This window comes from Uloborus diversus, chromosome 1 (genome assembly GCF_026930045.1).
Source record: "Uloborus diversus isolate 005 chromosome 1, Udiv.v.3.1, whole genome shotgun sequence".
NCBI classification, from domain to species: domain Eukaryota; kingdom Metazoa; phylum Arthropoda; class Arachnida; order Araneae; family Uloboridae; genus Uloborus; species Uloborus diversus.
In genome coordinates this window covers 19,971,329-19,997,381 of record NC_072731.1, presented here as the reverse complement: position 1 = coordinate 19,997,381, position 26,053 = coordinate 19,971,329, and the positions used below count along the sequence as shown (strand labels likewise).

Sequence of the window (26,053 nt, the reverse complement as noted above, 5' to 3'; positions counted from 1 at the left end):
AAATATTTTTTTCTTATTTAAAATTTATGAATAGAAAATTTTGCATTTTTCAAAAAACTAAAACAGTGACATAAATTTTGCTGGAAAAAAAATTGCCATGCGAGGTTCTTAAAACGCAGCTATAAACAAAATCAATATTTACACAAAGTTAATAACTGAATACATATGACTACTTGATCTGATGTTTGCACACATAATATTGAACAATTAGATTGTTCAATCTTTTATGAAGCTTTACAAACAAGTTCAAATTAAATTGTTCAATTTAACAGTAATTTTCTGAAAATTTAAAAAATTGCATAATAGAAAATCCTTGAAACTTTTCTATAAAAAACGAAAATAACTTATTCATTGATTTTATACACTGTTACAACCAGAGGTTCCAGACGAGTGAATATATTCCCCCTAAGGTGAAAGCAAGGGGCCCAAGGGTGCAATACTAGCCAGGAAGTAGAGCAGGGGTGCGAAAACAGCAGACAATCGTAGACAGGGGTGCCAAAACAGCAAGCAATCGCAAAATGACTTGCTAGCGCATGCGCTTCCGGCATACATTCACCATTCAACCACTTCAATATGGCGGACGAATGATAGGTTGCATCTAAGCGTGGCTTCAATGTCTTTCACATTGAATGAAGTACACTATTGGATTAAATCTCAACTTTTCTAGGATAATTCTTTAAAATAACAAGTAAGTACAGCTTTTGATCACTTTGTAGGTTTTAGGGCTTTCAAACATAGTTAAAAGTACGTTTAATGCTTTTCAGTTACCGGTAGTTTGTTACGATACCGTAGTACCGTTAGTTGTTTATTTTCAGTTGACCGTTACTGTCGTGAAATTTCCATCATTCAGAACGCTACTAAATATATCTATCATTATTTTCTTGAGTACTCGATAAGCAACATTTAATCACCAAAATAATAACCGCAATTTATCACTAATCAACAAGTGAGAACCTAAATAAAAATGATTCTTGTGCTTTGTAGATTACTACACAACAGCGAGCGCAAAAAAATAAAAAGGAAATCTCTCTCCGTCTAGCTTTTTTTTTTCTTTTTCGTTCAAGTGTTTGAATCATTTCCTGCTAGCGTTTAATGTTTCGTTAGCGTTAGGAATTTCTTATTTCTTTAGGTTTTTCAACTGTCGAAAAATATCATATGCATTTTATTTTATTGTTACTCTTGATTGAAATTTTTAACGTTCGAGAAAGGATTTTGTTTTTCCGTAACTTTAATATCCCAGAATATTTTTGGCTCTTCATGTAAATAATTCATAAGTACATCTACATTTTACTTTCGGTGCGGTTATTTCTCACAAATAATCATTAACTTAACTATGATTATTGAAATAATTACTCGTCTTTAACTTTAAATATATTTGTGACAACTCTTTGATACCAAATAAAGTCTGTAGATATTTATTGTTTTATTCATTTTTAATATTACTTTGTAAAAAAAAAAAAAAAAACTTGTACGCAGAGTTTTTTCACAAGTTTTTTTTTACCGCCCCGAGAGTTATTATAATTATTATTATTTATTTTTAAGAAAAGGATAAAAATTTCACAGATCCGCAATGTTTTTCATTTGCTTTTACCGACCCGTGGGTCAAAAGAGGTTGAGAAACACTGATGTAGAGAATGATCAGATGAATTAAAGCAATGAGCACTCCTTAACTATGTTGAAAACTCTGAAATATGATCAAATGCTGTAATTACAAGTTTTAATCATTTCCAGTACTGAATTCATGCAATGTGAAAAGTGTGCAAAACGTAGACTGTCATGAATCAAAACAAAACTATTAAAAAGAAAAAAAAAACACAATTATATTCAAAAAAGCACACAAAGTGGGGGAGGGGGGAGGAGGATCTACAGTAAGGGTGCCATTTCTCTCTCCGTAGGTTCATTCTTTTCACCCCGGCTGCCTACTTTTTGAAAGGTGCCTGTTTTTCACCCTAGTTAGAGGTGCAATTTCGGCTCCGTAATGGGTGCCGCTGGTGAACAAGCGTTTCACCCCTGAAAGGTGCCGAATGCAACCTGTAGTTTTAACAGTGTATAAATACGAGTACATAAAAATAGTTACTTACAACAGAAAAAAAAATCGATCGCTATTAATGATACAAAAAAGATGGCGCATTACGAAATGGAGGGGGGTCACCCTCTGATTTTGCAGTAACTCACACTTCGGCCCCAACCTCGGCCTAATATTTGTAGTACAGAACCGCTAAAACCAACACCTCGGAAGAGTTTCTGAATCTATTTCAGCACTTCCGAAGAAAAAATTCAAAATTCCCTTCGATTTCCGAATTGTGTCACCATTCAAAACGTCTTTCTTTAATCAATTTCTTAAATTAATGCTCTAAATTCTTTCTAAACAATAGATAAAGTTTGAAAAAAAAAATCTCTAATTTTATGAATGGTGTTAGTTTTAAACAACTCAGGAGTATAACTAGAGTTTAATTTCAGAAATTGAGGGAGTGGGAAGAGGGGCACACAAGTGTTCTCGGAAATTCAAAATAGTCGTAAAAAATAGAGTTCAAAATAATCATAAACATTGAGCAAAAAAACCCTTCCGAAACTTGCACCCTTGTTTGTATTGACTTGCAGTGGCGGATTTAAAATACAGAGTGTTTTAAAATGAATAGCGGGGTTTTGCCATCTCATATTTGTTTCCATGGTCTCCAATTTGGCAATATATCACCAAATGACCGTCAGTCTGAGACGCTATCTTAGTTTTGCATTGAAATAAGTAATTAATAGCCACAAAAATGAGTAAAATGAGTAAATGAGCTTTTCAGGACACCCGATCGAAAACAAAAAGGGAAGTGCACAACTGGAAGGTACGCACACCCCACACGCGAAAACTTATCCTTCTACAGTTTACCATTTTGGAGTTATGACTTATGAGAGATACTACGTACATCCAGCAGCAAAAAACAACGCAATAATTAACTTGTTTAGTACTTGAATGCAGTATTAAAAACTCTTTCGGGGGTGACTCAAATAAAAATTCATACTGAAATTTAGTAAACAATTTTATATGAAAACAACCTTTACTTTGTATTAAAAGGTAAAACATCAAAGGTCTTTTTTTTTTCAAAAACATCGGCCAATTCCATCGGCTTTTCGAAGTTTTTAAGGCCGATGGGCCGATGTTTCTTGCAATTTAGCATCGGCCGCCGATGCCGATGCCGATGGCTAAATTGTTGAACCATCGGCGCCGATGCATCGGCCAGGCTGATGCATCGGTCGAGTCCTATCAGTCATATGCTTTCTCTAATGTTTTCATTTTTGCTTAGTTCACCAAATTTTGTGCTTTATGGATGATGGGACCATCAACTTAAAAATGAAATTTATTTAAAAAATTATTTATATTAACGAAATTCGCGAAAAATATTCAAGTTTAAAAACAGCACCAATTTCTTCCAACAGGTGGCGGCAAGAGCACTTCAAATCATAAAAACAAAGCTAAAAAATTGTTGTCATTCTAAAATTATAAACTCTCATAAATGTTTTCAAGTGACTTGTGATAGAAACCATGGAGCTAGATACTAGCTCCATGATGGAGCTAGATACTAGCTCCATGTTGGAAACCAAAATTCGCAACTCCAATAAACAATAGGGAGCACTGCAGCCACTGTCTAATGGCGGATGAAAAAGCTAAAACAAACCGTAACTTATAACTTGCTTTGAAGCTTAATGAATGACAGTAATATTTCATAGTGCTTGTGAGAAATTTTCTTTTCTATTCCTCTGAAATTACATTACACCATAAACTGTCTGAAGCCTGTAATTTTCTCCAAAGAAAACACGTGGAACGGAATGTTTTACCTTTTTCTTTAGTATTGTTAATCACCGTAAGGTAGCGTATTCAAACTCGGGAGTTGCGAATACGCGGTGCAACCGTTGCCAACTTCTCGTAAACAATTTCAGCAAAACCGAAAATTTGTTACTATGGCAACCCATCGTTGCCATTCACAAAAATCTAATTTCTGAAAAAAAAAAAAAATTTAACTGCACTTATAGCTTACGTTCAACAGGATCATGCGACAGCTAGTGACGTCAGCTAATGCTAGAGCTGCTACCGGCGCATCGGCTTAAGATCAGCCATTTTGGATCGGAGCGCGTGTTTGAGTGTCTGTCTTTATGGCGAGTTATGGCGTTTGGTGATTGTTAACTGTGAGCAATTATTAGCGGCCCGTGAATTGTTTATAAAATAAAATATTATTTTCAGCAAATCTGGCGAAATACGAAACTTTGCTGTAGTAACCTTAACATTGCAAAAATTTAAAAAAAAACCGATCCAAAATGGCTAAATTTAAGCTGATGCGTCGGCCTATCTTTATGGCGGCTCTAGCTATATAGATGACAATGAAGAACGTGATAGGGTGGTAACTTACTGCAAAAAAACGTGTAAGTTGTTGCTGAGCTTTACTTCTTATAACAAAAGAGAAGAGTCTCTCTACTAATACAGTTTCTCTGAGGGAAGAACTGAGAATATTTGTAGAAAGTCATTAACAAAGATTTTGCTGCTATCGCGATCCGTAAGAAACCAGTTTAAGGAACGAGAGAAAAGCTGGCATAACAACAAAATGAGAAAAAACCCACCTCAAAGGTACCAGGCGGACACTTCCTCATGCATCTCCCTGAATACATGACATGCCGGCATGCCACGCAGTCAGACGATGACGGTCCGTAACATCCACCCAAGCACTCTTTGGCACAGCATTTCTCTGGATCGGTTTGGCAGGTGGCGTTCTCTTGTCCGCACTGCGGAGCACATACTGGAAGAGAAGATTTTTTCACTTGGTAAATTTAAAAATGATGATAACCAGAGCTAAGAAATTGACAACCTAAAACTTAAAGCGTCTTAGAAAAGTCATCGTAAATGCAGAAAAAAACCTCAAGATCATCAAAAAAGCAATAAAAAATAAACTGCACTTTCAATATTTAAAAACATTTTTTTGCATTAGCTTTTTCTCTTTTAATTTTTTTTTTTTTACATCTTGTAGTAAATAATCTTAGTGAAAGGGAGGGGTTATTTGTGCTCGTGTACTTATAAGTTAATAAAAAGCAAAAAAAAAAAAAAAAGAACTTGGTAAAGCTAAACAATGACTGATTTTTAATTGCGATTTCAGCATTGTAACAATTTGTTTTAGTAGAGGGGCTAATGGTAGGAAATATAGCCGGAAACTGCATTTTGTGATAAAGTCATGAAAAATGGCACGCATGTAGACAATGTCCTTACAAACATTTTTAGAAGGGGAGAAATTTCAAACTCCCCCCCCCCCCAACGGCCATTTTTGGTCAAAAATCCAAAACTACTTTTACTTTTTATTTTTAGAAAAACACCCACTGTACCTTCTATTGTGAGTTCTATTATGCTTACTAAAGGGTGGAAAGCCATCAACATATCTCTTCACCTCCTAATTTTCATAATAATTTCAAAAACTTTGATTTTTTTGAAAAGAAACTTCAACGAACTAAAGTCTTTAACATTTCTGCTGGAGGGGTTGTTTGAGAAACGTTTTTTTTTAAATGTACTTTAAAGCACTATGTTAAAGAAGATCAATTAATTTACAGTAGAATCCAATAATCTGAACCCAGCAAATCCGAAACATTAGAAAATCCGAACATACGTTTTAAAAAGTACTGATAAAAACTGATTACAAAACTAAAAATAAAACTAGAAATGAAAAATCATAAACAAAGCTAGTATTTTTTTCAAAACTTGAAACAAACATTTGAATTGAAATTTAAGAACGAATAAAATACCTTGATTAGTTAAAACGAAATCAATTTTCATTATCGGCAAAAAAAAAAAAGAAAGAAAACTTCAAACACTTTTTTTTGCTGTTTTTGAGAAGTTTCACTCACATTCTGCAGTTTTATAAGTCATATTTGCCCTAGCAAAATGAAGGCAGGGGGTGGAGAAGGGGCACGAATATTTTATTCATAGAAATCCAAAATTTATTATTAAAAGCTTTCAAACATATTTAAATTTTTTTCTAATTAGACTATTTGAAGCGTTTATTCTATGTTTCAAACGATGTAAGGGGTATAAATTACTGCAATAAGCAGTTTAGTGCTATGTTAATAAAGCTAAAAAAAATCGTCATTATTAATAAAATTGTTATTTATTGAAATATAACTCACTATTATAAAAACTACAACTAAAACTACAACACATCAGAGTAAGTGATACACACAATGATTGTACAGAAGGTAATTTAAAACGTTTGAATTTACAAGTAATTTAAACATACATAGCATTTTCCATTGCAGTATTCACTCATCGATGTGCAGATGAGTTAATTTTTTAAGCACCCGCAAGTTATTTGCGAGCAGTTGTTTTTTACACTTGCATGCCATAAATTCGTTTTAAGCACATGAAACTGCGGGCAAATTCAAACAAACAAGAACGTGATTCTCATCAATTACTGTAAACTCCAATCATAAATTTAAGTTCAAACTAAATTTTTAGGCAACTGCCCCATTGATATCTACCTTGTACCTGATAAGCATTAAATAAGTTACCTAAGGGCTTAAGCTGTGGGTGATAAGTTAATCATTGGTCTTTGTTTGCTGGTGGAAAAACATTTTCTAGCTTCATTTACGGACGGAAGTTACAGGAAGACAAGTAGCGAAGATTCGCTAAGATATTTGAAATTTATAATCAGGTATGCTTTTTTTTTTTAGGTTGGGATAGATATGAAAACGCACCAATAAAGATCGTCTTTCCATCTTTTCCACATCGTCACTTTTCCCTGACCTGTAAACAAAAGAGGTTGTGTCACATCTTGAGAATGAGTGGAACCCTCTTTGAGCAATTGCTTTTTGCTGACCGAATTTGTGAGCAAAATCTTGGACTAGTATAAGTCTAAAGTGTTTTCCAGCTACAAATTTAAGCTTTATCTTCTTTCTTCTTTTTTTGTACCGCTCATGGAAGTATGATATGCCTGAAATGACAGCGTGATTCAACAGTTCTTACTCATATGCTTCTGTATCCTCTTTCTGCAGCATCCAAAACATGTACATCCTATAATCAGCTTCCTTGTGATTTGATGGAGCTATAGCTGTTGTATTAAATGAAAATCACCATCGAATCATTAAGAGCAAAACAAGATGGTATAGGAAGTGCAATCATGAAAAACAATTCTGCCTTCTTACTGCATTCCGGAGGAAACTGATCCAGTTAACAGGAAGTAAACCATTTTTCCAAAATGGCTCTCAATTCCTCTTATATGTATTGCATCTGTATCCTAAATAGACTTTAGATACTCCAACAAAAAAATTTCGGTCCTAGGTCCTTTTATGTGAATGATGAAAGAACAATCATAGACAATAGCATCACAATGTATCTCTGCACTTATTCTAAAAAAAAATTGGCATTCATCATTTTCATCTTCAGAAACCCTTCTCAACTCCTTTTTGTCTTCTCTCGAGTAGTCTTCATCAGTAGGAATACTATTACTTAATTCATTGAGCAGGAGTGTTAATGACTATAGACTTATTTCCCGCTCAAAGAGCTCCATTTATTGAAATCGATGGAGGGTGAGGTTGATTTTCATAGAGGAAAAATTCATCTAGGTTGAAATGTATGATATTGCAAAAAATGAAAAGCTTTGAAAATGAATCTGCATCGAATGTTAATCTTTTCATTAAACAGACCTACTGGTTTTTCTGTAAAAATGAAAGACTAAAAAGTTATTTTTTTCTACCCTTGAATATGAAGTGGCTTTTGAGACTCAATTCTTTTCTCTATGAATTTGTTGTAACTGTTTTTTTCCAACTTGCCCTATCTTCATGAGTTGCTCCACATATTCTTTGTCTACTGCTATATTCGTTTCTAATGAGAACAATTCTTTCGATGTTTTTAAAACTGGATTTCCATGTTCAGCTATTTCTCTTCAAATCCTGAATCTTCAAGACTTTTCTTGATAACAGGCTTTAGAAACTTAAAATTTCTTCATTGCGCATATACATCGTTTCTTTAAATGAGTCGAGGTAACCATTTCGAAATGTGTAACTAAATCGATAACTTCAAGACCACCAACAGACATCTTAAAACAGTTGGATCTGTGATAGTCCAATAGTACCCCTGTTTCCTTTCACCACCGAATTGTTTTCCTTGTAAGCATGGTCCAATCCAATAACAGAAGACACGTTCACAGTCACTTTTAGAATAAACATTCTTATTCGATGGTTTTGTGTACGTCTGGAAGGTTAGTGATCAATCGGGTAACGGAGAATTAACAACAGCAACAATAGTAATAATAGTAATAAGAAGAAGAAATTTAAAATTCAAATTTTAAATTTCTTTCTATTAGAATTATGTTGTATTGACATTAATTTCACCCATTTTCCTTCAAGTCCTTATTCTCTAATACCCTTTGGAAAGTAGTTCGATTATGCAGAAAAAAGTCATAAAAAACGAGGTGCATCATGGCCGGATAATTGGACAGTTCGGGCAACTAGAGTTCGGATAACTGGAACCCTACTTTGATATAATCCTAATTAAATGTATCTTTAAATTCAGAAACCAGTAATTATGTAATAAGGGGGAAAATTAACGTCCGATTATTTACATTTTAAAAATATCGATTTTTTTTTAAAACCACTTTTTGTGAGGTTATTTCTGAAATTAGACGTTTAATGGAACTTTAAACGGTAAAAAATATAATTAACATCTATGGAGTGATAAAACCAATGATTTAAATAATTATAATAAATTTATTTTTAAAAAATCGCCATTTTTGGATTTGGACCAAAAATGGCGGCCAGAAAGGTTTTGGAATGTCTCCCCTTCCTAAAATATTTGTATATACAATGTCTACAAACAATGCCAAGTTTCAAACTTTTATCACAAAATGCATTTTCTTCCCCCGTAGCCCCCTGACTATTTCGTTTGCAAATACAGTCTAACTCGCTTATAAAGAGGACAAAGGGACCGCGATATTTGCTACTTAAAACATAATCTCCTAAAAAGCGAGTTCATGGAAAAAAAATTATAAAAATTCATCACAGTTGCTTTTTTTCTTCTTTTCAACCACTGTTCAATCCCAAATAAATTGGTTACTTTGCTCTGAACTGTCTGAATGTCTCTTTCTTATGTCATTGTTTTTGAGGAATACACATACACACAGATACACAAATATATAACTTTTATATGTTTCTTTGCTTCACAAATTTAAAAAAAAAGCGCTGTCATCGCTTGTTCACAGGATTTATAATTTATCACTAACTTTGGTTGACTTTGGAATGTTAAAGAAAATTTATTTAAAAAAAAAAAAACGAGCTGATGTGTGCTTCACACTTTCTTTTACTGCAATTTAATGTCAGTTTCTCATTATTGGCAGTTTTAATATGATTCAATAGTTGACTCTCTAAATATCACCAACAGTGTCCAAATTGAAACCAGATTTAAAAAAAAAAAAAAAAAAAAAAAATCGCCAAATTTGTCACCAAGTTGGCGACAAATCTTGGCGACCAAAAAACTGGCGATATATCGCCAAGTGTCCGACAAAGTATACCACATGAGTTTACATCGAAATTAACAATGATTTCCCCTCAAAAGGGGCCAAAAGACCCCTTTAGAAACACCCGAATGCAACCAAAAGGAGAGTTGCATAACTAGACCCCAATAGGAGTCTACGTACCAAATTTCAACTTTCTAGGACATTCCGTTCTTGAGTTATGAGACATACACACATACGCACATACATACGTCACGAGAAAACTCGTTGTAATTAACTCGGGGATAGTCAAAATGGATATCTCGGCTGTCTGTACGTTCCTAAGCACATATCCACGTGTGGTCGGGTTGAAAAAAAAACTAAACATTCATTCGGGGGTGAGTAAAATGGAAATTAAGGCCGATTTTTAGGTGAAAATCTTTTCGCGAATACAATACTTCCTTTTTTGTAAAAGGAAGTAAAAAGGAGAAGCTGAGCTGGACGTCAATAGAAATTTTACAAATCACAAAAAAATCGTTCACTTTAAGCGGGGTTTGCTCGTTAAAAGTGAGTTATGCTCCTATGGACTAAACATTGTACCAACCAAGTATTTCAGATTTCCTTGCTAATCCGTTTTCTCGTTAAATCAGGGCTTTTTATGAGTGAGTTCGACTGTATAAGATTTTTCTAAAAAAACAAACCGGATGCGCGTTTCTTTCCCCTTTATTTGCGCAGCTGATTTCATCAATTCAAGCACGATTTCATACGTTATCGAATACAAACAAGACAAACACATTATGACTAATTATTTTCTGAAATAAAAACATACTTACAGTTTTGTTGGGAGTTTTTCTATACGATTAAATGTACTTGAAGAGGGGAAAAAAACAAGAAGTTTTCGTTGGTTTTAGATTTAGTGTTTGAAAAACGAAAAATCAAAAGTGCTTGATTCTATCCAATAACAAATGAAATGAAAAATGAACTATGCACAAAAAATAAGTGTGTGTGTGGGTGGTGGGGGGGGGGGGGGGTGGAGAACGTAACTAGTGGATGTTCTGGATATCCGTATTCGCGGATATCCGAGGGAAAACAAAGATCAAGACAAAGAAAAAAAAGTAACGGATACCCGTTACTTTTTTGACGGATCATTTCTATTCTAAAAAATTTTAAATATTTGAATAAAAGATTCTTAAATTCCGTTAAATAGGTTTTATTCCCTATTTAAATTATAAGGTATAATTTCAGAAGCCAATTTGTTCCCCCCCCCCCCCTCCTCCCCGTTGCAAAAAGGAAGGGGAAATAAGTTTTAAAGTATGTATCAGGGGTGTGTCTTTTTGTGGCATCGTAGCTCCTAAACAGCTGTACCGATTTTGATAGTTCATTTTTCGTTCAAAAGGTGACTTGATCAAAAGTGTTCTTAGTTTGGCCTCGTTTTTGTAGAACTTTAGTTACCGGAGATATTAATTAAAAACCGATGTAACGTTTTTCACAATTATGGTAGAAAAAATTTATCCGTAAGTTAAAAATGTTGGCCCTAATTGAAAGAACGAAGTTTTCTGCGTTTGATATTTATTTGAAACTTCCAACTTATATACAGTAGGAGCTAAAATCTTGTTAAGTAAATTTTAAATGCAGTTCTAAGCCTTTATAAGGGTGATTGGTAGCGATTTCATAGTCGGAAGATAAGGAGAAAAAGCTCAATGATTTAAAATTTTTACCTGCAGTCAGTTCATATTTGTTAACAAATGTGTGTTCTGACCCGCGAAATTACTTACTAAAGCAAGGAAGTTCTGATTTCTAAGAAGGGGCTTAAGCCCCCCTTGTCCCCTATATGGGCGCCCTTGGCTAGAAATAATTTTTTACATTCCATCGAAGCATTAATGCAGCGCTGATCCATTCCTTCCAACTCTCCCTCAGTTTTAACGGAGATCTCTTTAAAGAGTAAATCATAGCCTTGATTATATTTTTGCCGCAGTTGACATTTTTTGAAGAAACTGCCATTATTCTGACGAGAATACTTTCCGTAACAAATTTTATACTTGGATAGTTGTATTGGGTAAAAAAAAAAAAAATGAGATCCGTATCCATAGATCTTGACACTAATGATCCGTATCCGTGGATCTACTTTTTTAACGATCCGGCACATCACTCGTAACACATTATCAAAAGTAGGCAAACAACGCATACCAAATAATCTTTTGGATTCTTGAAATTTTTCGATTTTAGACACGTTTGATGAGAGATTGAAACATTGGACGTTTTTCTCATTAAGTGCGCTAGCTATACCTTAAAAATTTACTCCAAGAATCGAACGAAACTTGGCAAGCAAGTAGATGAGTCCACGAGAGAAGAAAATACCACTTACCACATGTTGCTGTAATTCCATCAGATAGGACGATTCCAATGAACGAACGATTAAACGATTCCAACTGCTAAAGTAGGGTTGGAGAAAGTTGGCTTGAGAAAGCATATTTGTAGGATTAGCATGTTTGTGAGCATGATGACCAGGCTCAGCAACGTTCCTCCTCTATTTGTTTTCAAAGAGAAATGAACTCTCTCAAAGTTAGGCCTCATCTTATCGGAGCCAGACTAAAGTTTTGACGTTTTTCTCAAGGAGAAAGACAAACAAACACACAAAAGATTATCTGAAGTTTGCTGACGACGGGAACTGGTTCTAATTTTGTGGCCATTTTGCTACGGCAGACAGTATCAATCAACAAGTAAACAAGCATGTTATGGCTCAAAGCAAAAGCTAGTACAACCATACCATAACTGCCAACATTGAAAGTTGGAAACTAGGGAGACTTAGCATGTATAAAACTACAAAAAATTGAGTGTAACAAGGATTTTTAAAATATAAGAAGAGGGATTTCTTAAACCAAGCCTGTATGGGACCACAAGTTCGGCGCTTGAAAATCCGGCAGGACCCAAAATTCGAAAATTGAGATTGGGCAATTCCAAGGGTAACTGCCTGACATTTAAAAGCAAAACAGAAAGCATTTTGTAACATTCAACGTACAACATGCGTTTTTCAAACGATATTTCATTCTTGGATTATTGTATTTTTAAAGCTGACTTTAATGATATAATTGAATTCTCGAAATAGATTTTAGATGATTTTTAAAATTTGTTAAAAACATTGTAGCTGACTGACACTTTAAAAAGTAGTAGCATGTGAGTCAATTACCATGCTTTTAATTATTTTTTTTTAATCATCCAAAATGTATTTTTAGAATTCAATTGTATCATTAAATTCAGCTTAAAAACTACAATAAACCAGGGGAGAAGATCTTTTGTACAATGTATATTTTGAGTTAAAAATCACAAAATACAGTTTTACTTTTAAAAATGTCAGTAAATTACACGTGGAATTGCTCGATTACTATTATTACTTTTTTGAGGTCAAAAAGCTTCAACGTATAGTTAAAAAAAAAATTAATGCTTTAAAATAGGTAAAAGTTTGTTTTCTCTCTTAAGTGATAATAAACATTACTTGCAACAGGTAAAAATATAGGAAGTTCAGAGAAAAATCATAAACGTGTTTCGCCGCATTTTGCCGAGTAAAAATCTTGAAAAGAAGGAAAACGAAACATGTTTCAAAAATAGTCGTCTCGTGAAAAACACAAATGAAAAAACAAAACCTTTCCATTCACGAGTTTTAAAACCAGAAAGCAATTTTAAAACTTGTGAATGAAAAGGTTTATTTTTGGGGATCGTGGTCTTTTTACTGTAGAGCTTTTCCCTGCACTTTTAATCACTGAAAAATCTTTTTTTTTAAGGGAATTTCGTTGTTTAGAAGAAAATTCGGCACATATTTAATTCATAAGGGGAGTCAGGAGAAGGCTTCGAAATTCGGGAGTGCTATACATACATACAATCTTTCCCTTTGAGGTTCTACTCACTTTTCTGACAATTCTGCGGATTCCAGCAGAGCCTGAGAGACTTGCCATCTTCCCTCGTGACTTGCGGACAGAGGTCCGGCTCGGGGCAGGTGTTGGGGCACTCGTCCCACTTCTTGTTGGCCTTGATGAAGTGGCCGCCCCTGCCCTGCCGCGCCACCAGGTCCCAATCAATGGTGTCCACGTAGCACAGTCCCGGATTCTTCTCTATCCGGACCGATCCGCGCAGGATGTCGGTCAGCCTCGTCAGCCCGATCTCCTGCGAGTAAAAATCAAGATTGTGAGGACTTTCTGGTCGCCATCAGAGGCGAGTAAACGCAAATTTATTAGTCGTCATTCCTTTTTTTCTAGTCGCCACTTTTCTTCGTAAAAGTTATTTTAAAAAAAATTAAAAAAAAACTATACTCTTTTCATGAAAAAGATAGGCCAAAAGACAAAGGTTGTCAGAAGGTTTGCCACATTTGGGGACTTTTTCTGGAAATTAAAAAATAAACCAATACTATTCGCCTTCGCCATCTGCTTGGCACAAATTTGTTCTTGACCAAGCCAAAGACTGATTGACGTCTCCAAATGCCTCATTTATTTGTTGGCATTAGCTTATCTTTCCTGTGAACGAAGAATAGGCAACAAATTAGCAGTAAAGGTTACTATTTAGTGTTTTCCCAGGCTTTTTTAGGAGGGCGCTGAGCCGGCCCCTTTTAAACTAATGTTCGATGTGTCTTCCTTGCCTCTTAAAAGTTTTAACAAAACTTCATCACAAATGCAAACTCTTTTTCCGAAAGGTAAAGATTCACACAAGTCCGGCCTTGAAAAATAATTCCCTTTTACACCCATCGCTTATAATCTGCTTAAAATATAAATTTGAATGGTCCGAAAGAATTTTTTTTTTTTAAATCAAACATTGGGAAAAAAAATCATTATATAAAAAAAAAACTACTGAAAAATACTTGGATTTTGTATGCATATAGTAATGTAAAAAAAAATAAAATAAACACCTTTCCTAATACAAAACTTCTGTCAAAAAGTGACCTGTAATTGAATAAAAGTGCCCTTTTTCTGAAAGCGCCCTGCCCCTATTTAGGGCTGAGTGAAAAACTGCAAACTAAAACACAAGAAAATATCAGTTTCAATAAAGGTTAATAAAAAACTAATTGATGGCATTTTAACAACAATCGATTATAGGTGGGATTGGGGAAAGTGGCGGACGGGTAGAGAATGTTATAAAAAAATTTAGTTGAACTCTTTTTTTTTTTAAATTTAGTCGTCACGTGGCGAGTGGCGACCGCTAATCTAGATCTTTACCTGCAGGTGGTACATTTCGAACACGACCATCGCGTAGTTGTGGAAGAGTACGTTGCCCCGGATGACGGCCAGGTTCGGGAATAGACGGCCCACTGAGTTGAGGCCGAAGGCTCGGTACAGCAACAAATATCCGGTAATCTCCACCAGGTCTGGGAACACCAGGCCGTCGTACTCATGGGCCTGTCCATTGTCGATCAGCAGGATTTGCAGGTAGCCTTCGATGACGGTGCAGTTGTCTAGCTTTCGGAAGTTCTCCACCGAGTTCCGGATGTCCACGTTCTTGCACACTGCAAAAAAAAAAAAAAAAAGATAAATATACCATTTATTTATTTAAAGTAAGACAAACAACGTTAGAAAAAGCACAAATTTTGCCAATTACAGCAGACACGTGTTTCGGCGTTACAGGGAACGCCTTTTTCAATGCAAAAATTAATGAGCTTATGGATGAAAAGTTGAACACATGAAGCGTTGCTCAGAATTTGAAAGTATACTTTTAAAACAAAGGGAGGAGGGGGGTCAAAAATGTTGAAAAAAGTGTGACATCCTTTGTGCGTGGACAAACTCGGAATACTTCGTAGAAACCAGATGGGAACTGGACGATCGAATGATTCTAAACGACCCCCCTCCCCCTCTAGCAGATAAATAAAAAGGAAATTCGAACTAGTCTGAGACATACAAATTTGACAGAAATGATGAGAAGAAAAAAAAAGCATTACGACTTATCTGCAGGAGGAAAACAAACAAGTATCTGAAGATCGCTTATCAGGCTGTTGTTTTTAAAGAGAAGTCTGCACTCATATAAAAAAAAAGAAAGAAAGATTTACAGTTGTAAAATAAGGTACGGATTGTAATTTCGTTCGTGAAATTTCGTATTTTAAATAAGGCAAGAATCTTAAGTAAATATTCCTTCTTGTCTAGTCTGAGTAGAGAACACAAAAGTTCTCAGACAGAATAATTTAATATAGGGATCCACATTTGCCCAGTCTACATTTTTGGAGTTTGCATTTGCCGCCATATCAACTTGTAACTGGAGCAAATTTTACTTTAGTCAAAATGGTAAGTGTTTAAATTTTATTTTTTAAAGCGAATACATAATTATTAAGTTTAAGTTTCGATGGTACTTCTTTTTATAAATCGATAGTTTTATTTAAAACCATCGCAACTGCTGAATTAAAAATGTAATCTTTTTTATTAATGAAGTGTTAAGACTAAATAAATTTAAATTAAAAATAACAAATGGCACATTCAAAAAAAAAAAAATGCGCAAACAAAATTTAAATTAAAAAAAATTTGACATTAAGTATTAATGAATTCTAAAACATGAACTTATGCAAGAATTGATGTTGTTGAGTTTTAAATCAAACATTGCTAAATGGAAACTTAATTAAATAGCGGCTAGAGCGTTTGGATTAAAATGAATAATAGATTAAGAAATTCGTTCGTTAAAAGCAATCGATAGTGCTACCAATACTATTGATTTTATTATTATTTATTTTTCAAACAAAAACATTACATTTCAAAACAAAATTATTAAAGGGGCAGGAGGAAGAAAACTTACAAGAATCACCGCTATTCCAAAATTACTTCTATCGGAACGAAAAATTTATAGAACAATGATTCGAGCTGCCCCGAACCTATGATTAATAGTTTAAAAAACAGTACACAGGAAAAAAGAAAACTTACAAGAATAATTGATTTTCTGAAACTACTTCCCCAGAATAACCGAGATTCTGCCACCGACAGATTCGTGTAGCAATGAATTTTTCTGTCTTGAACTATCCATGTACATAAGAAAAGAGGAAAAGAATAAGGAAAAAGAAAAATTACAAGAATAATCGCTATTCCGAAATTTCCCATCGGAATGAAAAATTTATACAACAATGATTCGAGATGCCACGAACATGGGTCATTCTCCAGAATGTGTAACTTTTGAACGATAATATTTTTGAATTTCACAAAACTTTTTATTTATTTATTTATTATTTTTTTCATTCTTACATGAAAGTGTTACCTGCTAGGAGTAACCATAAACAATGGCCAAGATAAATTCCAATTATTTTACTTATAAATAAAATATTAAAATTATACCTTGTTTACGGAAATTTAAAAAAAAAGGAAAAAACTTTTAGTGTTTGAAAATAGAGACCAATTTGATATCAAAGTAGTAATTTTGTTAATTGGTGCAAACAATGAGCTATTTTAATGATTAGTGTGAATCTAATATTAAACTCTCTAATCAAAGTACGGCTGAAATTTTAGTTATCCTTTTAGTTCCAATTTGTGTTAAAATAGTATAGTATTAATATATTTCCTAATTAGTAAATTTGAGAATATACTAGAAATTTATAATTTTTGTAGACTGTCTAAAATTGATGTATTTCCACTCCAGCATTTATTCTCACCTCAGAAATAATGACATTGATAAGGTCTGTCACGGAGGTGAGGAATTCTCCATTAATATAGGTCTAATGGATACATTTTTAGGGAAAGAAGTTTTTTCTTCGTTGCTACAATCTGCTCATATGAAGCATATAAAAACATCTGCACTTATTTTTATTCATTAATTTACATCCCTGAAATTCAAGTTTACGGAGGTGGGAATTTTCAATAACCACACTTGGTTTAAAAAAAAAATCTATATTATATACAAACATATATATATATATATATATATATATATATATATATATATATATATATATATATATATATATATATATATATATATATATATATATATATATATATAATCTTCTTGTTTTTCAACAAAAATTTTACAACTTCTTTATGGCTGGAAATTAAAAAAAAAACCCTTGTATCATGGAAAATAAAATGTAATATGGATCATTTTCAAAATATTTGCAAAAACAGCATTTGAAAAATTTCTAACATAAATATCATCAACTGTTTTATTTATTTTTACATACACTCCGTTAATTTTTAAGGATACAATAATATTTGAGCTTAATTTTTCATACGACCGGAGATATTTTACTTTCAAAGTAAGTTTTTCACCTTCAATGTCATGAGTGTAACTGGACAACACGACGATGTTTCAATAAAGTATTTAAGTGTTTATTTTCACAAAAATCATATATTTTATGAATGAATTTGTCCATTGATTATATCACATTAAAAAAATAATTAGTATTTTTTTGATAAAAATGAGTGTTACCATGTTTCATGTTTTCACTGCCTCTTATAATTATATAAATGAAATGGAAAATAAATAAATAAATAAATAATACTGTTATATGAAGATACATTGCTTTTAATTAACCTACAAATTTTAATGGAGTTATTATGCATTTATTTTGTTTTTTGAAATTGTATTTAGAACTTGTTTACTAGGTAACACTCATGACACAAATGGTTAGACTTTGATAAGATGTGAAAAAAGCATGTTATGCTTTTTCAACCATATCAATTGGATCATTTGGAAATGGGAAACTAATAAACTCTGTTGCCTTTAATTACAAGTTGAGAATCAGGCAAAATACTTAAAATTTGGTCAAATTCTATATATGAAGAGTCATTCTCCATTAATCGAAACAACTGGCCAGTTTCACTAGTTACTCTAAAAAAAGCTACCTTAAGCTTTCCGTACACAGCATCATATTCTTGACAGATACCAACATATTTGTGCTGTGGCTTTATTTGGGTAATCTCCAAAAACTTTAATCAACACATAAACTCCACCAGGTTGAAGCTTAAAATTTAAACTTAAAAAGGTTTAAATTCTTCTGATTATGGAAATAATTATTTTCAAGGCGTAAACAGCTCCATGAAGTATTTCAACTTTCTGAACAGTCACAAAAAAAAATTGACTTTTTTCTGTTCTTTATTCTGCATTTGTCTTCTTTTACTTTGCTCCACTTTCTCCAAGTTGTACTACTGTCCAGATCTTTAACTCATACGGGAATTTTATAATGAATACAACTTCTATAATTATTGAACATACTATTAAAGTTGGTTTTTTTCACAAGCTAAAATGGATGTCAATACATGCAGGTTTGCAGTACAGAACTTTCAAATTAAATAGTTTGCGAAACATGATTTTAAATTTGCATGTTATACACATCTACAATTGTCTCTATCATCATCATCAGTTTGATTCAGAACAAAAAGGTCTTATTTTATTAATAATGAGTATGACACAGGCTCAAAAATTACTTTTTTCATCGCAAAAATTTTCAATTTTCATAGTATATTGTAAAAACTTTTTCTGCACTTCTAACTTATTTTTGGATCGAGTTTCCTTCTTTCCTGTAGTAGCATGACTTACATCGTCACGTAAAATTTTTTTTTCAATTCTCTTGTACTTTTCCTTGATTTGTTTAGCTTTTACCATAGAGTTTTTTTTACATTTCAATCCATTGGGGCGAGAAATGAAACTGTCAAACTAGCAGACATTCTGCATAAATAATATTATAAGAATTAAATTTTTTTTTAAATAAAAATCTTTATTTAGAACTTTTGGTTTTAAACCAGGGTTGGATTTTGGACTGTCCAAAACTGGTTTAGGACAGGACAGATGGTTTTTACCGTTCAAAACTGTCTAAAACTGTCCAAAACTGTCTAAAACTGTCCAAAAGTGTCCGAAACTGCATTAAACTGTCCAAAACTATGTTAAAGTTAAAGGGGTGTAATCTAATCAATTCGTTTTCGCTGCAATATTCATGATGCATAAATAAAGATATTAATGAGGTTTAATTAATCAGTACTTGATAATATTTTTCTTCAAAATGTTCATTTAAAAAACATTTTACTTAAAAAAATTGCCAATACCTTTTTCACAAAAACTTATTTAACAGTCGGTAAAGTTTTGAAAGGAAATTCACAACAGTACCAAGACAACTAATTTCAGTTCCATTCATAACGCAAAGGAATATTATTAAATGTACAATATTTAGGTGCAAGAAAAAAAGCTAAATTTTTTAAATGGTTTTTGCAAATAAGTTTTACATGATTTTTTAACAAAATTCATTTTTTAAATCTTAGATTAAAGAACATGAAATTGATGATTAAACACTTATATTATAAAACTTGTGCTATTCTTTTTTTAGTTTACGTTTTTAATGTACATTCTGTAACTAAAAAAAATTGTAATTTATTGCATTTAAGTCAATTATTGCACTATATTTTGAACACTTTCTTTTGCACACATGCATAAATGTCAAAAAATTTAGTTTATGCAAAAAAAAAAAAAACACTCCTACATACAAATTGAAATTTTTAATGAAAAATTTAATAATTTCTACTTAACTAGATTAAAATCAGCTGCATAAATAAGTTACATATATATTTATACCTGAATGTTCACATTGAATAAATATATTAAATAGTCAATAAAATAATTTTGACACTTTTTGTTCTGTTTTTGATATTTTCTTACAAAATAGTTTTGGACATTTTCGGACACAAGCATTTTGAACAGGATGATAAAAACCTTGCCAACCCTGCTTTCATTTGCACACATGCATAAACATAGGGAAATTTTGTTCCTATTATCAAAAATAAATAAACTTATGCATAAAAATTGAAATTTTTATCAAGAATTTAACTCCTATGCAACTAGATTAAAATCAGCTGCATAAGTAAGTTGAATGTTCTCATTGAATAAATGTTCAATATAAAACATTAATTTGATACATTTTATTCTGTTTTTTGATGTTTTCTCACACAATACTATTTTTCTTAAAATATAGTTTTGGACACTTTCGAACAGTTTTGGACACTAGGGTTTTGGACAGGACGGTAAAAACCAGGGTTTTTACCATGGTTTTTACCGTAGTGTCCAAAACCTTGCCAACCCTGTTTTAAACAAATATGCTAACTAAACTCCATAAAAGAATTTATTTTACATAGTTTTCTCATGAATGTCACTCATAAAAAAAGTTACACTCGTGACAAGTAATCTTCATGACAAAAATTTACTTTTGCTAAGTTTATTCTATAATAGTAATAATCAATACATAAGTATTTTTTAGGCTTATTTAATAACCTGTTCATGTTCTCATTATGCTTTGAAAATAAAATCATCTTACCCAGTAATGAGTCATAAAAATAAGATAACACTCATGGTTATTAATAAAAATCCTCTCCTTCCTGTGCCTTGTTTTATCCCAATATTTCTTGAATCAATCGCAGAATCCAAAAAAAAAAAAGCACTTTTACTGTATTATACAGTCGACTCCCGCTACAACGCGATCCGATTTACACGAAATTGCTATAATACGATTTTTTCATCAGTAAAGAATTTTAAGCCTAACGCGAATTCCTCACCCGCAACGCGAAACTTTTCGAATGGGAATCGTGTCGTGTATGTATTGGCTTTGTTATTGGCTATTATATATATTTTTTCGTGAATAGACCTCTCTCCCTTTCGAATCACTGAGAGCGGAAGTTCCCACACCGTACTAATCTGAACATCGCTTATACAAATAACTACTCCTTATTTAAATTTTTTTCCCCCATTCTAAATGAGAAAGTTGATGAAGTAATGACATCTAAGACAGCTGTTTCATCTATAATTTGTGAAGATAAAAAGAAAAAGTTTTGACAATTAAAGAAAAGCTAAAGCTTCTCGATGCTAAGGCTTCTTGAAAAGCTGAATCTGAACTAAAACATGCGTCGAAGGTGGCACGACAATTAGGTATGAGTGAATCTTCCATACGTACAATTAAAAGTCAAGAAAAGGAAATCCGTAAAAGTTCACCGAGTAATATTTTAGTATCATGCAAAAAAAAAAAAAAAAAAAAAAAAAAAAAAAAATGGAAGTTGCTCTTGTATTGTGAATTAAAGAAACTAGGAAGAAGGGTGTTGCCAATGCCATAGATTGAAACGTTATAAAAGAACTAGTGAAGCAACTGTGTTTAAAAATATATTAGAATCGGCTTGATCACGCAGCATTAATTATTATCATCTTCACTTTTTTTAAGTTGCAAATTTCATTACCGGATCTACTGTACAGTACAACTATAGTGCATTTACTTCACTTAGTATGTACCGTATACTGGATTATTTTATGTCTTTCTTTCGCTTTGATCATTGATTTTGTGCATCGTAGCAGTATTTTATGTTGAATAAAATGGTTTTTTAAAAAAATATAAGTAAACATTCAGTTCTCTATGTAAGAAACAGTAATGTATAGTTAAGAAACGGTTTTTAACAGTTAAACGGGTGTTTACAAGTGTCTAAAATAATTTGGTACGTTTATAAAAGTTTTTACACATACCCTTTTCCACAACGCGAAATTTCGACCTACGCGTGGGGTCTTGGAACGCATCCCTCGCGCAAGTCGGGACTCTACTACTAGTGCAGGAAAAAAATAATGAACACCAAAAGCTTGCAGATCGTTGGTAGTGTCATCTATTTTTAAATAATTAAAACAAAATAAGGTAACACTCGTGACACAATTTTAGGACAGGCTTTAAAAATTCAACATTTAACCTTTGAATTTTTTTTTTCTTTTTTTGTTTTTTAAATATGAATATATGCTATATGATTCCATTCATAATATGAAGCATTTATTTATTCACACGAACAATATAAATTTTTTCTGAAAAATAAATTTAAAAATATATAATTAGTCTTCGGATAGCAGGAAAAAAGCAGTTTTCATGTCAATGTTTCATTTTTTAAAGTATTAATATGCATAAACTCGTTAAAAATTTTAACAATCATGTTGAAAATACACCCTTGTGCAAATTTATTTGTTGCAATTATATTAATTGTAACAAACTCGAAAAATCGAGGAAACTAAGAAAAAATGGTTCTTTATTAAAACTTATGTAAAAGCAAAAGTTTTTAGGGTATAATATAATGTCCAGGACTTTTTTCTAACACTTGGACACGATTCGGCATGGAATCCACCATTTTTTACAATCATTTATAACGTTTGGGTCCTTGTCCCAAACATGAATTAGAGCAGTTATTGGCTTCTCCATAGTTGAACAGTCCGTATGCAATAGACGATTCTTGCATATATCCCAAAGATTTTCAACTGCCTTGATTATCAGGGAGTTTTCCAGGCCATTCCAATGCCTCAATTTGGTTCTTAGACATGAACTTCTTGATCATTTTGAAAGAATGGAAACGGTCTAAATCCCAGCTGGAAAATCCTCGTTCCATCGTTTTTTCAACTCTGGTGAAACCTTTTTTTTCCCAGAATGGTAATATACTGCTCAAAACGCATCATACCGTAAACAGGCTGCAAGGAACAAACCCCACTGTAACTGAAACAACCCCAGAAAATATTCTTTTGAGGGTGTTTTACATATTGATTCGTGTTCTTTCGCCTTTAGATCTCTGTACGCGTTGAGTTCTTTGGCCTAGGACAGCGAAATTACTTTCGTTCCTGTATAAATAGTACTTTCCTCCTCAGTGGCGGCGCTAGGCGTCGGCGACGTCCGCAACTGCCGACGGCCTCGCGCAGATAGGGCCTCGCAAAATTCTCAGAAGTAAATTCTCAGAAGTTTTAAGATATTTCCATGTTTTCGATTGAAGCTCTCATTAAATATAACAGACGCAAAGGTAATCAAAATAGTGCGTGCAGGAGAGACTGCACAGAGTCAGCCTTAGCAAATGTTTGGCCCAATTCTGTCGGGGCCTGAATTAAAAATATTCATTGGCAACAGCTAATTGATCAGCTAACTCTATCCCCCCCTTTCTTTTTTCTCCTTTTCAGTTCTTTTCTTTTTTCTTTTGTTTCCTAAGTTCATCTAAAAGTAAGAAAATATCCAAAATGCTGCTCCTCCGAACTCTTCCCCCTCCACACACACACACACACACACCGAAAGCATTATGGAGCAACTGAAATTTTGTTTCCAGATCTTAAACTTCGCGATATTTCCAGCTTAAAGCTCCCAAATGCTCAACAACGTCGAAAATCGCTTAAAATTGCGTTTTTTTAGCTTGAATTTCAAAAATTACCGAGCGTAATATTACAAAATATGGCAATACAATCGCATTTTTAAGGATTGAATTTCAGAAAATATTCGGGCAAGGGTCCCCATATCGCCTTTCTTTTATATCATAAGCAATTAGGCTTTTTAAACTTCATTAACAGAAAGTTCAAGTGGAATGGCTCCTGAATATAAAATATTCCTAAGTTTTTAGGACCATAATTTTCAAAAATTTTCGAGGGATCTCCCTTCCTTCCGGTAAAATCTTCAAAGTTTGTCTAAAATTCCGTTTTTGAAACTTCAATTTCAAGAATTTGCAGGAAATTGATTTTGACTTTTTTTTTTTTTTTAAAGAATCGATCTGGGACAGTCTCTGACCCTAAAGTCAATAAATATGGCCTATAATTGCATTTTTAAGGCTTCAATTTCTAGAAATTTCCACCGAGACCCCCTGCACCTTTTTTACCTTAACATCAGCAAAGAAAGCCTAAAATGGCGTTTTTAAACTACAAATTTCGAAATCTTTCCGGGGGAGAACCCCCAGACCCCCCTTTCTATCAGGTAATTTTTTCCACAGTCAAAGTGCCGGCTCCTCCCCCCACCACGAAAAAAACTTCTTTTTGACTGTGCTACTAATCACGAAATGTTTTTGTCCCAGCAATTAAGTGAATTGGGAACCCTAAGTGCCAATAGTTAGTTTTTGTACTAATTCTATGAATTCAATTATTTGTCTCACAATATTTTATGATTAAAAGGGCCTCGCAAAACTGCATCGCCGACGTTTACTTTTGCTCTCGCGCCGCCACTCTTATATTTTAACGCTCAAAAGTAGCCCTTTTTCTTCATTCGTTCTCTCAGAAGCTGTTTCTTCATCGGCCGATAGACTCCGAATAGTAGATGAGCTAATATTTATTCCATTCTCTTTTGAATCTCCATTAAATGTTGCGTTAGTCTTTCGAAGGTCTCTTACTTTGCATAAGTAAAACAGAGTCAACTCTTGGTGTTAATTTTCGATTTGCGGCGACATTTTCCTCTCCGCTTTCGAAATATGGACCCTGTTTCTCAATTTTAGTTTTTTACAACATGGCTCACAGTTGCAATGCTAACACCAATTACCTTTGAAAACTCTTTGTAGGTGTTTGGAACGAGTAAGAATCTTTGTACGTTTTTCGCGGTGTCCCATCCATTGCTGACGACAGTGAAATCTCAACTGATATGATCATAGCTGCAGATTTCATCTTCGGAAATTTCTGCTAATGCGCTCTCGGAACCCCTCAGACCCTCTGATAGGTTTAAATTGATGTCAGGTAAAGGATTTATTCATCCCATACACATTTTTACAAATATTAGTTTGATTGGTGAAGAATACTTGGAATGATTTTAAAACTAATGGAAAAAGTATTTTGCTTCAATTAATTTGCACAAGGGTGTAGTTCAATAAGCAAGAAAGAAAACATATTCTCTGCTTAAACACGCATAAAATTAATAAACAGATCTAAAATAGCCTGGACCTGGACAGGGATTTGGCTTTTTTTTTTTTTTTGAAAATGACCCACATTACTACTGTCATCCGTTAATGAGAAATGGCATTTTGTCTTTAAGTAACGGAGATGAGAATTTATTGCGGGACGTATTTTCTTGTCCTACTACAACGAACTAAAACAGAATATTAAAAAGTTAAATGTACTTAAACAATTAGTATTTGTGACACTTGTGGAAGAAATAATAAATAAATAAATAAATATATACTTTTACTTAAACAAGTAATTAAGCAACATAAAATGAATTGTTCCTTAAAGTTTTTACTGTAAAAGGCGTGTGACTGAAAAGTTACACTTTTTAAAGAATGACCCACACATAAATAATAGTTTAAAAACAGTACACAGGAAAAAGAAACTTACAAAAATAATTGGTTTTCTGAAACTACCTCCCCAGAATAACCAAGATTCTGTCACCGACAGATTCGTGCAGCAATGAATTTTTATGTTTTGAATTTTCAATGTATATAAAAAAGGGAAAATAGTAAGGAAAAAGAAAAATTACAAGAATAATCCCTGTTCCACAACTACTCTCTTGGAATCACGATAGTTTTGTTAACCAAAATTAATGAATTTTCATGTCATGAACTATGGCAACGGTTAACATACATAAGAAATGAGGATAATGATAAGAAAAATAAAAAATTCCAGAACAATCGGTTTTCCAAAAACTACCCACCATGTTTCTAATACCGATAAATTCAAACAACAATGATTTTTCGTGCCTTGACGTACATAATTAAATCGTAAATTGAGAAGAAAACAGAAAAATAGAAAAATTACAAGAATAATCACAATTCTAAACTACTCCATTAAATCACGATAGTTATATTCACGAACACAGCCGGCTGGTGGCGTGATGGTTAGGCGCTGGCCTTCTACGGCTGGGGACCCAGGTTCTGACCTGGGTGGCCAGTCGGTGGATTTTCGAGATGCAGAAAATCTTCAGCGCCCATGTC

General features: G+C 33.1%; 1 protein-coding gene across 1 annotated transcript in view; it reads right to left on the bottom strand.

Moving 5' to 3' along the window:
- Positions 1–26,053, bottom strand: part of LOC129228345 (insulin-like peptide receptor) — a 158,036-nt gene that overhangs the window by 61,515 nt on the left and 70,468 nt on the right. Inside the window, exons 2-4 of the mRNA XM_054863027.1 lie at positions 14,651–14,937; positions 13,352–13,607; positions 4,603–4,778 (exon numbers count right to left, since the gene is read on the bottom strand). Of these exons, the coding sequence (XP_054719002.1) occupies positions 4,603–4,778; positions 13,352–13,607; positions 14,651–14,937 (719 nt within the window). The remainder of the gene's footprint in view (positions 1–4,602; positions 4,779–13,351; positions 13,608–14,650; positions 14,938–26,053) is intronic.